The sequence below is a fragment of the Athene cunicularia genome (genome assembly GCF_003259725.1).
Source record: "Athene cunicularia isolate RWA chromosome 13 unlocalized genomic scaffold, athCun1 chr13_part1, whole genome shotgun sequence".
NCBI lineage: Eukaryota > Metazoa > Chordata > Aves > Strigiformes > Strigidae > Athene > Athene cunicularia.
This window is the reverse complement of record NW_020799117.1, coordinates 5,704,185-5,717,340: the sequence shown is the minus strand read 5'-3', so window position 1 is coordinate 5,717,340 and position 13,156 is coordinate 5,704,185. Positions and strand designations below refer to the sequence as shown.

Genomic DNA, 13,156 nt, shown 5'->3' with positions numbered 1-13,156 from the left:
ATTGATGATTTATGGGGTACCATATTATGTTCTGTGATGTATGCAAGAAAGAAAAGAGAGCCAACACTACTGAAAGTGCTGTGCACAAAGTCAGCAACTGTACTGTTAGAGCTGAACATGCACAATTTGGGTCATTTTATTTTTCAGCTAAGGAAAGGTGCCACCTGTATTGCGAATCAAAGGAAACGGGGGATGTGGTGTATATGAAAAGGATGGTACACGATGGGACCCGCTGCTCCTACAAAGATGCTTACAGCATCTGCGTGCGGGGAGACTGCTTGGTAAGCGTTTGATGGCTTGTTTCAGAGCTTAGTATTGTGAAAACAATTAAAATGGTAGCTTGAGTGTTTCTCTCCAAGAATGACTATTTAAGTAAGTATAATAGCGCTTTGGGCAATAAGGAGATTTCATTAGGATTATTGTCACAATATTATGTGTGGTATTCACAGTTGCCATCACATTCCATGTGACTCAATTCCAACAGCGCCTACCTACACAAGTAATATTTAATGCACTATTTTAAGATGAACTATTACAATTAGCTTTCAGTGAAAGCTTTTCCTGCTGAGGTTTAGTGGGGGTGGAATGTACAATGAAACACGGAACATGCAGCAGCTTTCAAGGAAAGTGGTGTTAAGAGACAGCTGATGTGCATTCTCTCTGTATTTGATCATGCTATTTTAAAAAAAAAATAAAAATCAATGACAGCTCCTCTAAGTTTGGATCTGCCACAGTTCATCTTTCAATGGAATGAGAAGCTCTGATTTAGCAGAGCGCTGGTAGAGGTGCTTATCCTCACATAGATGCCTTGATTCTCCTGGAATTTAAGCATCTGCGTAAAGATAAGCTGGGGTTTAAGAGCTTTCCTTAACTATGCTGCTTTCCTTCAGTAAGAGGACCATTGTAAAGCACAATATAAAAATATAATCACCCGATTGACAGCTATTATAGGAACTGGAAGTAGTAAAATCTGTTTAGATGTTGATGCTCCATGAAAATACTTCTTTGCTGAAGCAGAAGTCTGGGTTTTGATATCTGAAGCGAAGGCTCATTTGAATTGAAGCATGGATAAATAAGAATGCCTGTTTTTCTCCTTTGTGCACAGAAAGTTGGGTGTGACAGGGTCATTGGTTCCACAAAGCAGGAAGATAAGTGTGGTGTTTGTGGAGGAGATAATTCCCACTGCAAAGTGGTGAAAGGAACGTTTTCGAGAGTACCAAAGAAACAAGGTCAGTACATTCAGTGTGTTTTGTCCCAGGGAATTCAGGGTATTTTTGTCTGATCTATTCTGTTTCATAGAAAGTACCAGAGCAATCACAAATCATTTACAGCATCACTAATTCCAGTAAACTCTCTGGACTTTACTTTGAGATGTGCCTAGAATTTGGAAGTAAGACTTTTGTCCAGCGGTCAGTTAAGTCTGCTGACATCGGGGACTGTGCATGTATAGAGGCTTCGGTGCTTCTTGTTGGGGAGCTGTGGACTTAGTTGTGCTGCTGATGTCACTCAGCTGCTTGGAGCCACTGGAGTGCTGCAATAACGTGTCATCATCACTCAGTGTCAGACAGGAGCTTGCACGCTCTCTCTCTGAGTGCACATGGCCCTCAAAGCCCATTTTAGCATGAAGCAAAGTCTGTTGATGATACTTAAGGCGTTTTTATTCTGACCCAAAGCCCTTTGAACCTGTTACGTTCCATCACCTGCCACAGAAGTAGGGATGGGAATGATGCTGGATTAGGGTCAGTTTACTGTAATACACCCTTCTTTTAGAAAATAGGATTTATTTAAAAACCTAAGACAGACTCTTCCTGTTTGTGGCATACTAACCAGTTACTATCTTTTCAAATACTGCAATAAAGGGCACATTAAGATGTTTGAAATTCCTGTTGGTGCAAGACATTTACTTATTCAGGAAACAGATGCCACCAGTCATAATCTCGGTAAGTATGTAAAAAGTAGGAAAATTTTAAGTCAGGATGTTTTTTTCTGCCTTTGTCTCTGGAGCCTGACAATGTGTTTATGCATTTATTTACCCATTGTCCTCCCACACCACGTACCTCCTGTATGTTAAATTAGGAAGCTTCTTAGGCAGTTTGATTTCCCAGTGCTGTATTCCCTGGTGTCATAGCCAGAATATCCCTGCATTGGGATGTGCATGTGTGAAAGTTCCTGGAAGAGGAGCTGAATTACATTACGGGCTGCAGTGCATTATCTTCTTGTGCATCTCTTGTAACGTGCTTCCCATCCTCAGTCATTTCCCAGCTACATCCAAATCCATTTCGGATTCTGCCCCATTGCTAACAGTATTGACACAAGGCTGCCCAATCAATCCCACAGCTTAGAAAGTAATTGAAATCCTCTCCTCCTGGTGCCCTGTAATCAAGGGGAAGCAGGTCTAGTGGGCTGTTATTAATTGGAAGTAGATTCACAGTGAATGGCCTGCTAATTGTGTCATGAGTCATCCCAACTTCTCACCAGTGAACGCTTCCCTTGCTGCTCAGAGCAGCCTGGCCCCGTGGATCAGGAGGGTGATCGCTCACTGATTCGGACAAGGCTATTCTTTTGGTGTGGGGTAAGCAATGCACAGGGGGGACAAACAGCTCGCTCTCTGTCCAGGCCAGTGCTGAGGGAACAGGATGCTCAGGTAGCTGCTAGAGAGAGGAGGGAGTTAAAATCTGGTGTTAAGTAACAAAAGTCCCTGCTGCTTCTAATGAGGAGAGCAAATTTTCTATCTCGAGAGAAAACCAAGAGTCCTAATACAAAGGTGGCCGAAGTCTCACCAGGTGAAGGATGGGGCATTGGTGACAGCTGAACCAGAGGAGTCAGGCACTGTCTGCACTGGCTGGTGCCTGCAAAGCAGCAGGAGCTTAAGCAGGGCTGTGTCGGTGTCAGGGCTGGATCTGAGCGGGAGAATTAATACCGTTTCTAGCATCTCTCTCTCACTGCGGGGACCCGCTGGGGGTTAGCCCAGTAGCCTTTCTCTCACGGAACAGCAACAGCCCCCTGAGCTGTCTTGCAACATGTGAAATTGCTGAGTAGCCCTCGGTCCCCCACCAGCTCTGAAATTGGCTCGGATTTGGCCAGTGGGTTCAGAAGTTGTTAGTCGGGAGCAGGCAGACGGACACATGCGGTGCAGTCGCACTGGCCTCATTTCTCTGGCAAGGCAGGCTATGAAAAAGGAAAAAAAAGAAAAAAAAGAGACAATTGATGTTTCTGGAGCTGAGCAGGAAAGCACTGGGAGTTCAGTGAAACACCTGAAACAGTCTTTCCAAACCTGTGAGGGAACAGAGGGAAAGTGCACACTGGCCTTTTCTGCTTCTTCCACTGGGACGGAAGCAGAACAAAACTCGAGATGAGAAGCGAACTTCTTGTATTCACTTTTCTTATGTTGCTCCTAGCAATTAAAAATCGTGAAACGGGGAAATTCATTCTAAGTGAAGACAACTATGTGCCAGACTCTAAAGTATTTATTGACATGGGTGTGGAGTGGGAATATCGGAATGACGATGATAGAGAAACTGTGCAGACCATGGGGCCGCTGCGTAATGGAATAGTTATTCTGGTAAGTCAAATGAAAACCATCTTCCACAGAACACAACGTCAGGGTTACAGAGCCATAACATGCTATAATATATTTTAGATTCCTCTTGTGAGTTACAAGAAGACATCTGCTTCAATTCTAAGACAATAGAAAACGGATTTTAATTCCATTCTCCTAATTCATTGCTCTGTTATAACTCAGGGTTATCCAGCTCATCCTGTGGATGGTCTAGCGAATGTCCACTCTGTAAAGACTCTCCGGCTTACTTATAATATCTGACATGGGAGCATTAGTTAAGGAAAGGTCAAAATGGTTTGTATCTGATAGATCTAATAGCTCCTCCTCTCGTCCATGTTTTGAAAATGTATCCTGCGAAGGCAGATGCAGGATTCCTGTGCTTCCAGGCTCACGTCGTCAGGCCACAGCCTGCCCGCACGACTGTATTCTTTTTTCATTGCAAACAATAGATGAGTAGGGCTAGGTTAACTCAGAATCCCTCTGAAAGCAGCTATAATGTGCTGATCTATTCCAGCTGAACGTCAAAGGAGGAAGAAATATTCTGTTTTCAAATGACACATATTTTGCACTTTATTCACATTGAGTTCCATTTTCTTGCATTTGCCTCAGTGCAGTGTGATAGCAAAAATGCTTTCTAAGTAGTTTATATTTCTGTCAGGATTAAGGAACATGCTTCACAGAATTCCCAGGATTATGATAAGAATATTTGTGTTTTATCAGAAATATAAGCAATTCTTCACTGCTTTCAGTTATCTGTGCATTTGAATTTGCCTTGTCTTTTAGTGGAACTGTGCATTATCATTTTAGTACAACATTTCCTTCCTTTGTGATGGGATATGGAAAAAATTTATTATTGTGAAGTCAGTCCAATGCTGGCAAGAAAAATCAGTCTAAATCAACAACAGTCTTTCTTAATATGCAGTTTAGAAACTCTGTGTCATAAGGATAGAGATACTTTTTCATCAGGGAAAAAAAATGTGTTGAGTGCAGCTAAAAGGTTTAAATCCCTCTGGGGATGTTTTTATATCTGAGCCATGATGATTGCTGTTTCACGTCATCCCACATAGCTTCTGATATCAGTCTTTCATAGCTTTTTTCCCTACATCTGTTTTGCTTACTAGGTGATTCCTCACGGTGGTGCCAAGATATCTTTGACTTACAAGTACATGATCCATGAAGATTCCTTGAATGTAGATAACAATAATGTTTTGGAAGAGGACTCGGTGTCGTATGAATGGGCTTTGAAGAAATGGTCCCAGTGTTCAAAACCCTGTGGAGGAGGTAACAACAAAACCCCAGAGCATTCAAAGCTGATTAGAAAACTGAAAGAATGAACACCACGTGGAGTTCATTGCCACAAGACGTTAGGGAGACCAGGAGTATGGGAGGGTTTTATTTAAGTTAAGAAATAGGTAAATAAATAGCGAATGGAGTTAAAAATCTGACTGTAATGATTCTGGAGGCAGATCTGGGGCGGGTCATTTCCGATTTATGTTTCTGAAACTGAAAAATTGTACAGATGTACAAGATTTGGATGAGGGTCTCCGTGCTCAGGGTGCCACAGGGCAGCCCTTAGTAAATCTGCATCCTGTGACATGGAGCTTGCAATATAAGACCCGGCGTTTGGGGCCAGATGTTTATCCTGATGCTGTTCACCAGGCTGATGGTCAGGTTGCAGCACTGGAGTGTGGCTGTGCAGGTCACAGAACGTTTTAGAAATGCTAGATGTTGTTGGTTTTCTTATTATAGCCTATAGTGAGAAATAAATAAAGGGGATGAGCAATTCTGGGTGCTAAATCTACGTGAATAAGTGTTTATTCAGTGCAGTTTGTAGCGTGTTCGCCTGTAGTTCCAGCTGCAACCTTTGACAGTGTATGTGCAGTTTGTTTGAAACCTGAGTCCTGTTTAAGATCTACCAGTACTGAAAGTAAGAGGAGTGTCTTTCCTCAGGCTACCAATTCACAAAATACGGCTGCCGGAGGAAGACAGACCACAAGATGGTTCATCGGAGTTACTGCGAGTTGATCCAAAAGCCTAAGCCCATTCGCAGGGTGTGCAACCTCCAGGAGTGCTCCCAGCCCATGTAAGCATCACTGCCCACCAGCACGGCTTGGCAGCCGCTGCCGGAGGCGTTCCACCCCGCTACCACTGGTCACCTGGTGGGAGGTGACGTAAGCTTCACCTCCTCACATCACTACAGAGGCCCAGGACTCTGAGAATGTGATGCTATAATCTGCTTGTAGAAACACTGGTTCTAGGGTTGCTGATTCCTATTACCTCTGAAATAAGTTGGATTAGAAAAGAAGTGCTGTCTTGATCCAGACATTTTTGTTCAGGCCATCTTGAGGTAATAAAAAATAGATGTAAATTCAGTTTATACCGGTTGATTTTACACAGTGTGAATTAACCATGTAAGAACAAATTTACAGAGTGCTACATAAAAAAACCCAATGTCATCCAGCCTCTGAAATCCAAATCTTCCTTAAAGTTCACAGCGTATTTTTCAACATCTAAACACAGGAAAAGAATATTTGACCTGTTAGATTTCTCTGCCTGCCCTCGTACAGTGTGCCTGTTGTACCTTCATCTCTTCTATACAGTTAAGTGTTATAAATATTTTAATTCACATTTCACAGGTGCTTTTTGTGACTGGCAACAGGTTACTCCTGCCACGTGTAGGACTCATATATTCCTCATGTTGCTACTGCAACAAGAAGTTAGTATGTTGATCCTAGCTTTTATCTCTGGGGACCAAGTCTAGATTCCAGGAAGCACAGCAAATAAGTAGAACATACCACACAATATTTCCTAACTTCCTTTCAAAAAAAAGATTTAAAAGAGAGAAAAGTCAAGAAACTGTGCCCCATAAACTCAGCATGGGACAGAGTTTAACATTTATTTATTGGAAAACTGAAGTAATGACCTAACTGTATCTCAGGCTCTCTGGAAAGGACTGTATTCTTCTTTCAGCTGCAAATATAATTGGACCCAGGTACCACAAAGACTCAATAGGATCCTAAATTATACTTGGATTCCTGAATGTTTCGGTCACCTCTGTTTCTATAGAATGGCATCGGAGCATTTTGCACTTGTACACAGGAGAGGCAATTATTTAAGAGATTTTATGAAGCTCTGTGACACCCACTACACTAATGTGCTGCTGCTTCACAGCTGGGAAAAAAATCATCTTTGGCTCAAAAGTCACCTTAGGATTCGTGGCTTTGTGCTTCTACAGCACTTGCCTTCCTCCACAGCTGTGTGATGTCAGTGGGCTACAAAGAGAAAGTTGGGTGAAATTGCCAATTTACTTCTTGTTTAACTCAAGTGTTAAGTGCATTGCCTTGTGCCCATGCTATTTCTTGACTATTTCTAATCCCAGGATGAGTACTTTAGGACAATTCCCTCAAACTTGGGACATTTCTTCAGGCTATATATATTTTTCGGTTAAGTTTATCCCATGAACACTGTTTACACTGAACAATATTTCCTTCTATAGACTGCTGTGTATCTTCACCTACTTGACTATAACCAAGCTTTCAGTACTCTACATAAATTTCCTCCGGCCCTATCTGTTGTTTCTCTTCTCTGAGTTCCTTACAATTTGTAGCTGTGATTCTCGAGCCAGTTCGGATCATGAGCAAAGTTTTCAACTCCCCCACATTACAAGCCGTGGGTTTCAATTTTCAGTGGCCAAACTGATTCACGCATTATGAACTCGAACCTTCTGATTTTCAGTGGGGTGTTGCCTTCCCCAAACCCAAACACTGATGATGCTGAGGACCCCGATTTGCCCGAGCTCAGCACACACAGCACTGGTGGTGTAGCTGGGTTTGCCCATGCTGCAGCAGATGCTGTCTGGCATGGCTGGGGGTGCGGTCCATGGACTATCCAGATATGGGCCAGGCTGGAGCTGCATTTCTAGCCCAGATGTTTTGGATTCACTCCTGTGGGAACCAGCTGTGAGGATGGCTGGTGAATGCTACATTATGAGACAAGGCACAGCTCACATGCCAAGACCCAGGAAGCTCAGCAACACCCTTGAGTGGCTTCTTTTGACATAAAAACTCCCATGTTTTTATGTGCAGTCTTGGAAGGGCCATCTTAAAATCAAAGCAAATTAAGCAAGGTAAAAATAACGTTTATCTCAGAGATAATGAGAAAGAGTAATTTTAAAGATCAGGGTCTTATTACTGATTTTTCAGGGACACAGTCAAATTAACCCTCACCATAGCTGCTTATGGTTTTTCATATCTTCTTTTTCCATATCAGAACTAGTACGAACATCCCGTTAAATCTGTGTTTAAGAGTTACAGTTCAACAGACAGTTTGGAGTCACCTAATTTAGGAGCGAGAGAATTTTATTCAACTTATTCTCTTTTCACTAACCCAGATGGGTTACAGGAGAATGGGAGCCTTGCAGCAAAAGTTGTGGGAAAACAGGATATCAAGTACGATCTGTCCGATGTATCCAACCCCTACACGACAATACAAATCGGTCTGTTCATACCAAGTACTGCAACAACGACCGTCCGGAAGGCAGGAGGCCTTGCAACCGGGAGCTTTGCCCAGCGCAGTGGAGAATAGGACCCTGGTCACAGGTCAGTCTCTTTCTGCAGGTCTCGAGCAACTAATTCCTTACAGCGCAGGGAAGAGGCTCTTGGCACTTGTTCTGTGCTTTCTATACAAGTGCATTGATGCAGTAAGGTAATACCTACACAGAGGGTGTATTGCCTCCACTGCTACTAATGCCACAGAAAGTGAGTTAGGGGGAGAGCTGGTGGTAGTGAAGCAGCCAGTAAAGCCATCCTGCAGTGATGCCAGATGATCCAGACCCCGTGAGCCACCCATAGAAGTTGTCAGCATCGGGAAAGCTGACTTCTATCTGCTCTTTATTATGCACACAATCATTTACCTGTTAACTTAATCTGAGAGAAGGGCAATTAATTATTTTATCACTGCTCTAATTTCTTTCAAGTAAAGAAGACCTTAAAGTCTTCAGACGCTGGGATTAATGGCACCTAATGAGCTTAGGCACTGGCACTCTTGGAGATTCAGAGGTGTGAGCATCTTGGATATAAAGGGCTTCAGCAGATTTCACTGCTCACCCTCATCAGGTTCAGTCCGTAACCCCGAGTTTTTCCCCTCGTTTACTATGGAAATACAGGGTACCTATACAAACCTTTTTTGTTTGCCATTGCTGTATGCAAAACAGGATTCAGTTCCACCCATAACAAGTGTCAGGACATGGGGATTTAGTGCTTTCCATCCCTGGCTCTTTGGCTAATTCCCTGTGTGAGCCAGAAATGCAATGCCACTCTGTACAGGCTGTTTCTTGCTGAAGTATTTACTAAAGCAATAAGAAACTCCACCAGTTCATATTTGCAAACCTTCGCAGTCATCAAAAGGCAAGAAATGTGGGTAAAATATTGCAACATTAAATCACTTGTATAAATTTGATACACGGGATCCTTACAGTTGGTCTCGGCATTTCTCCATTAAATTCTTTTATAAAACATGGCTGCATTTGGAGATACATTTTATTTTGGAACTGTGCCATGCAAATAAGCACAAACAGTTTGCATCCTCCCTGGGCTGAATAGGTGTCACAAGCAATGCCATCCCTGCTGCACGCTGTGAATAGATGCCTCACATCTGCAGTTGTTTCTTTATTGCTCAGACTGTAAGCTCTCTCTTGGAGTGTTTCGCAATTACTACTAAACCACAAAGAGCAGTGCTTCACCCTCTTGCTTCGCTACTGTAGGTACTGCGGTGGTTCATGTACCACGTCGGCTCAATTCAAGGGCAGCGGTTTAAAATTTAAAACCTCATTTCTAATGGATTGTTTCCAAAGGGTGGCTGGGGGTCTGACTGGTGCATCTCCTTTCAGTGCTCTGTCAGCTGTGGCAACGGCACGCAGGATCGCCCGGTCCTGTGCCGGACCAAGGACAATGCTATCGGCCTTTGTAAGGAAAACAAACCAGAGACCGTAAGGATTTGCAGACTACCTCCGTGTCCAAGTAAGTGCTTGTCTTCTCTGGCATATATTACTTGCTGAAGAAAATTATGTTGATGGTATTTATTTGAAATACCTTCACTGACTTTATACTTGTGTGCTACGTCTGCCTGGGGCAGCGGTTCTCCGTGGCCCCGGTTTTGAGCAGACTTTCCAAATGCAGAGCTGTTGTGTGGCCCGTGGGCCCAAGGAGGGCATGTGCTTGATCTCTTGTGGTGGGGAGCACCGCTCGCCCCAGGACAGCAGGAGAGGCTGGGGCAGACCTCAGCTCAGCACTGATGGCTGGGTCTGGCCAGCAGACGACAGCTCCCCTGGGTGGGAAGCGCTGCCTGAGTCCGGCCCCGCAGCCCCGAGACCTGCTGGGCTTGGCGAGAGGCTGCTGGGTGGTGACTAATCACGGGCATCATGGACAAAGGTGCCTCTTTGCTTCCCCCATCTCCAGTGACAGTTCCAGGCTCTTTTTCCATTCTGTCAAGCACAAGTTATCTTCCGGGGTTATCTAACTCAGTGTTTTTAAGCTGTAATAAATTTGTTCCTACTTACTCCAGGACACTAATGCCATTAACCTTGTTATCTTTCCAGCTGTTTGCAAATGATACTTGTGAGATCATTTTACATATTCCTATTTTAAGTAATTCATATTTATCTTTTATTCCTGATGTATTTCTCAGGGTAGCTTTTGATTCCTAATTAATTAGAACCAAGCTGTCAATTATGGTCTCCAATACAAAGATTTTAAAGAGGCAGTATAACCAAACTAGATCAGATGTATCTTGGGACATAACACTGCTGTGAGAAGTACTGCTGGAGAAATGGCCTTCAGGATGTCAAGTGCTGGTCACAAGTTGCAGCAAACTGGGAAAACAGCACCCTCTGCCCAAAACTACACAGCCTGGTCATAATCCTTCCCCGGGCTCCTTCACCATCAAGCCCACTCAGTCTCTTAGCTTATCCACATCTGACAGGTCAGCTATTTAATACTAATATCTCTTTTGTTACATCTTTTTTTTTCCTCTATTCAAGGAAACGTTTCTGATCCTTCAAAGAAAACCTACATGATACAATGGCTGTCAAGACCCGATCCAGACTACCCCATCCAGAAAATATCTTCAAGTAAAAGACCCATTTATAACTCTGCCTTTGCCCTTAAATGCATGCCACATCGAATGTGGACTTTGCCTTTTGCTCTCTTCTTCTCTCTATGCGGAAAGTTCCCTTGACTTTGCCAAGTTTAAATCTTGGGCTGAATCTTTTTTTCACACCAGGCACTTGGTGCTCGGTGTCTTTCTTCTCTGGAGCTTGCGTAGCACTGGTGGTGGAGGTCTTGAAGTGTTGGATGTGTGAAGTTGGATCTCCACAGTATGTTGCAGTCCTCTGAAAGGGAGCTGGGATTGGTTTGCTTGTTGCTTGGTGATGGTGAAAAAAGGCTCTTACTGGTTCATGATGTTCAGTTTGATAGCAAAACTGAGAACTTATTGTGAATGTGATCACATCACAATAATGACACCTTGTAGTGCTAAAGTTCTCCTTTATCTAAAACCCCTAAATTTCATAGCTCTCTAGTTTCAGTTCACTGACAGGGTAGTCTGATGAGTGGAAGAATTTTTTTCATTCCATTTTCCTTTGCAGTGCCATTGCTTTACTCACCCTTGATGCTTTTATTCCTGACCCTCACATTTATATTCGTAACCCGTGGAGGGCTCGCTGGGAAGCAGAAGCTCAGTTTCTGTCGGTACTTTCCGTGCTGCTATGATGCCATCTGCTCTTGCCAAACTCCTGGTGGTGGTTTGAAATACTTTCCCTTGAGAAAAGCTGCATTCATTTTTCCTGTCGCACAATTTTTGCCAGTTTTGCGTACTTTAGAAACAAAACTGAAGCAGAACAGGCGTGGTCCATGTTGAAGGTTGAGTGGTGGTGTTTTTCTTAACCTGGCGGAGGCAATATGATGTTTTCATCGACTACGATGTCTCCAGCTGCTCAGCATGGACCTGTTTATACTCATTACATCTTTGGTCTTTTTTCACCATGTGCATGTCTGACTTGACTGGTACGGTTGTATGTGTGCGTGTGTGTGTATGCTCTATAGATGTGTCAACTGGCAAACATAACAGTGTGAACTACTACAGAATTACCTCAATTTTTATTGCTTTTTTTGCTTAGAAGAAGAATTTTAGAAAAATGCCTTAATGTTGAAATGTAAATGGCATTAATTTACCAGATCCAGCTTTAAATATAAACAGTACACTGGTACCTTGAGTTAATCTTCATACGGAGTGGTTTTTACTTGAATGATAACTATTAGAAGGCAGTAAATTTAATCTGAGGTTAATTTGCACAGTGCATATCCATATCTTCATCAAGACAGGATTGTGACCTGACTTACTGAAATTTAACTGGCATTCTTGCTTCACCTTCCGTGTTTGTGTTGAAGGTTTGGAATTCACAAATCATAAACCTGTTTGTGACAGTCAGTACCAATAGTAGAAGTGTATCAACTTTAAAACTGCAGTCTTGGAGCAAATTACTACCTTATTGCATTGATCATATTCTTTGGAAAAGTGGCATTTTTGAATCTTTGGGTTGTCAACAGTGTAGCACTTCAAACTTGTCATTATCATGTGATCACATATTTAAATTTTGCTGTTAATATGATAATTTCCTGAAACATGTTAACAATTTACATGACAAGGTGAAAAAGCAAAGACACGTATCTGGCACTGAATACTGTTATGTAAAATAATTGGTGTTTAACTGTATAAATATATTCATGACTGTTACCTTTAAATAGACAATGTTTAGTGATGTTTCAAGAGATGGGTGGCTATAGAGAATGGTGCAATAAGGTATCTGGGCATTGTGCACTATGTCTATATGCACTTTGGTTTATCAGGGATATTTTATTAGTGTTTTGTATGTATTTAACATAATATTAAAGATGTGCCAATTCAGTTTGCTTTTCAATATTTTTTTATGAGACTAATGTGTACCAAAGTGACTGTGAAACTGATTTATTTTTTTCTTACTGATGTTTTGAAGATATACTTCCAGTCTGTCATGCATACTGCAAGTAAAAATAAATAAAAGTTCAGCAAATCTGGATATTTTGGTTTGGATAGAGGATAAAAATTCCTTTCTGACATTCATAAGTTACAGAGTTTATATATATAACTTATCAGATGTCACTAAACGTATTACATAATGTAGTTTTATTTTCGTCTATTTTTAAACTTGACATTACATTTTTTTGATAGGAGAAAAGGCATTTTTCTAAAGGTGCTTTTAGTGATTCTTACAAAGCCAAGAACAGATCTGCCTTGCTGAAACTACGTTTAAACGTTCTATCTGTTGGCTTTTATTTTGCAAGCCCTTTGGAGAAGCTTGCATTAAGGTCATGCAACACAAGGCAAAAATGTTCAAAGGGGACTCTGTGTGGTATGTAAAAATATATATAAAGCTGCGTAGGCACATGCAGTCCTTTGTATAGAGTTGTGCATGCAGATACGAACAGTTCCAGCTCTTAAAGACCGATTTGAAAATGTCTCCAAACCCATGGTACTATTCATAGGTTCCTAAGGAAGGAGTTG

General features: G+C 42.2%; 1 protein-coding gene across 2 annotated transcripts in view; it reads left to right on the top strand.

Annotated features, from left to right (window-relative positions):
- ADAMTS2 (ADAM metallopeptidase with thrombospondin type 1 motif 2) overlaps positions 1-13,156 on the top strand; it is a 188,622-nt gene that overhangs the window by 168,259 nt on the left and 7,207 nt on the right. The window contains exons 13-22 of one of the 2 annotated variants that reach the window (XR_003399358.1): positions 148-281; positions 1,106-1,229; positions 1,860-1,940; positions 3,399-3,562; positions 4,681-4,840; positions 5,510-5,642; positions 7,950-8,157; positions 9,447-9,576; positions 10,596-10,917; positions 11,173-12,668. Coding sequence is in view for 1 of the 2 variants with exons in the window: in XM_026858032.1 (XP_026713833.1) it covers positions 148-281; positions 1,106-1,229; positions 1,860-1,940; positions 3,399-3,562; positions 4,681-4,840; positions 5,510-5,642; positions 7,950-8,157; positions 9,447-9,576; positions 10,596-10,685 (1,224 nt within the window). In the remaining variant the exon portion in view is untranslated. Of the gene's footprint in view, positions 1-147; positions 282-1,105; positions 1,230-1,859; positions 1,941-3,398; positions 3,563-4,680; positions 4,841-5,509; positions 5,643-7,949; positions 8,158-9,446; positions 9,577-10,595; positions 10,918-11,172; positions 12,669-13,156 lie in introns of those variants that run through there. The other variant, XM_026858032.1, reaches the window with a different exon arrangement.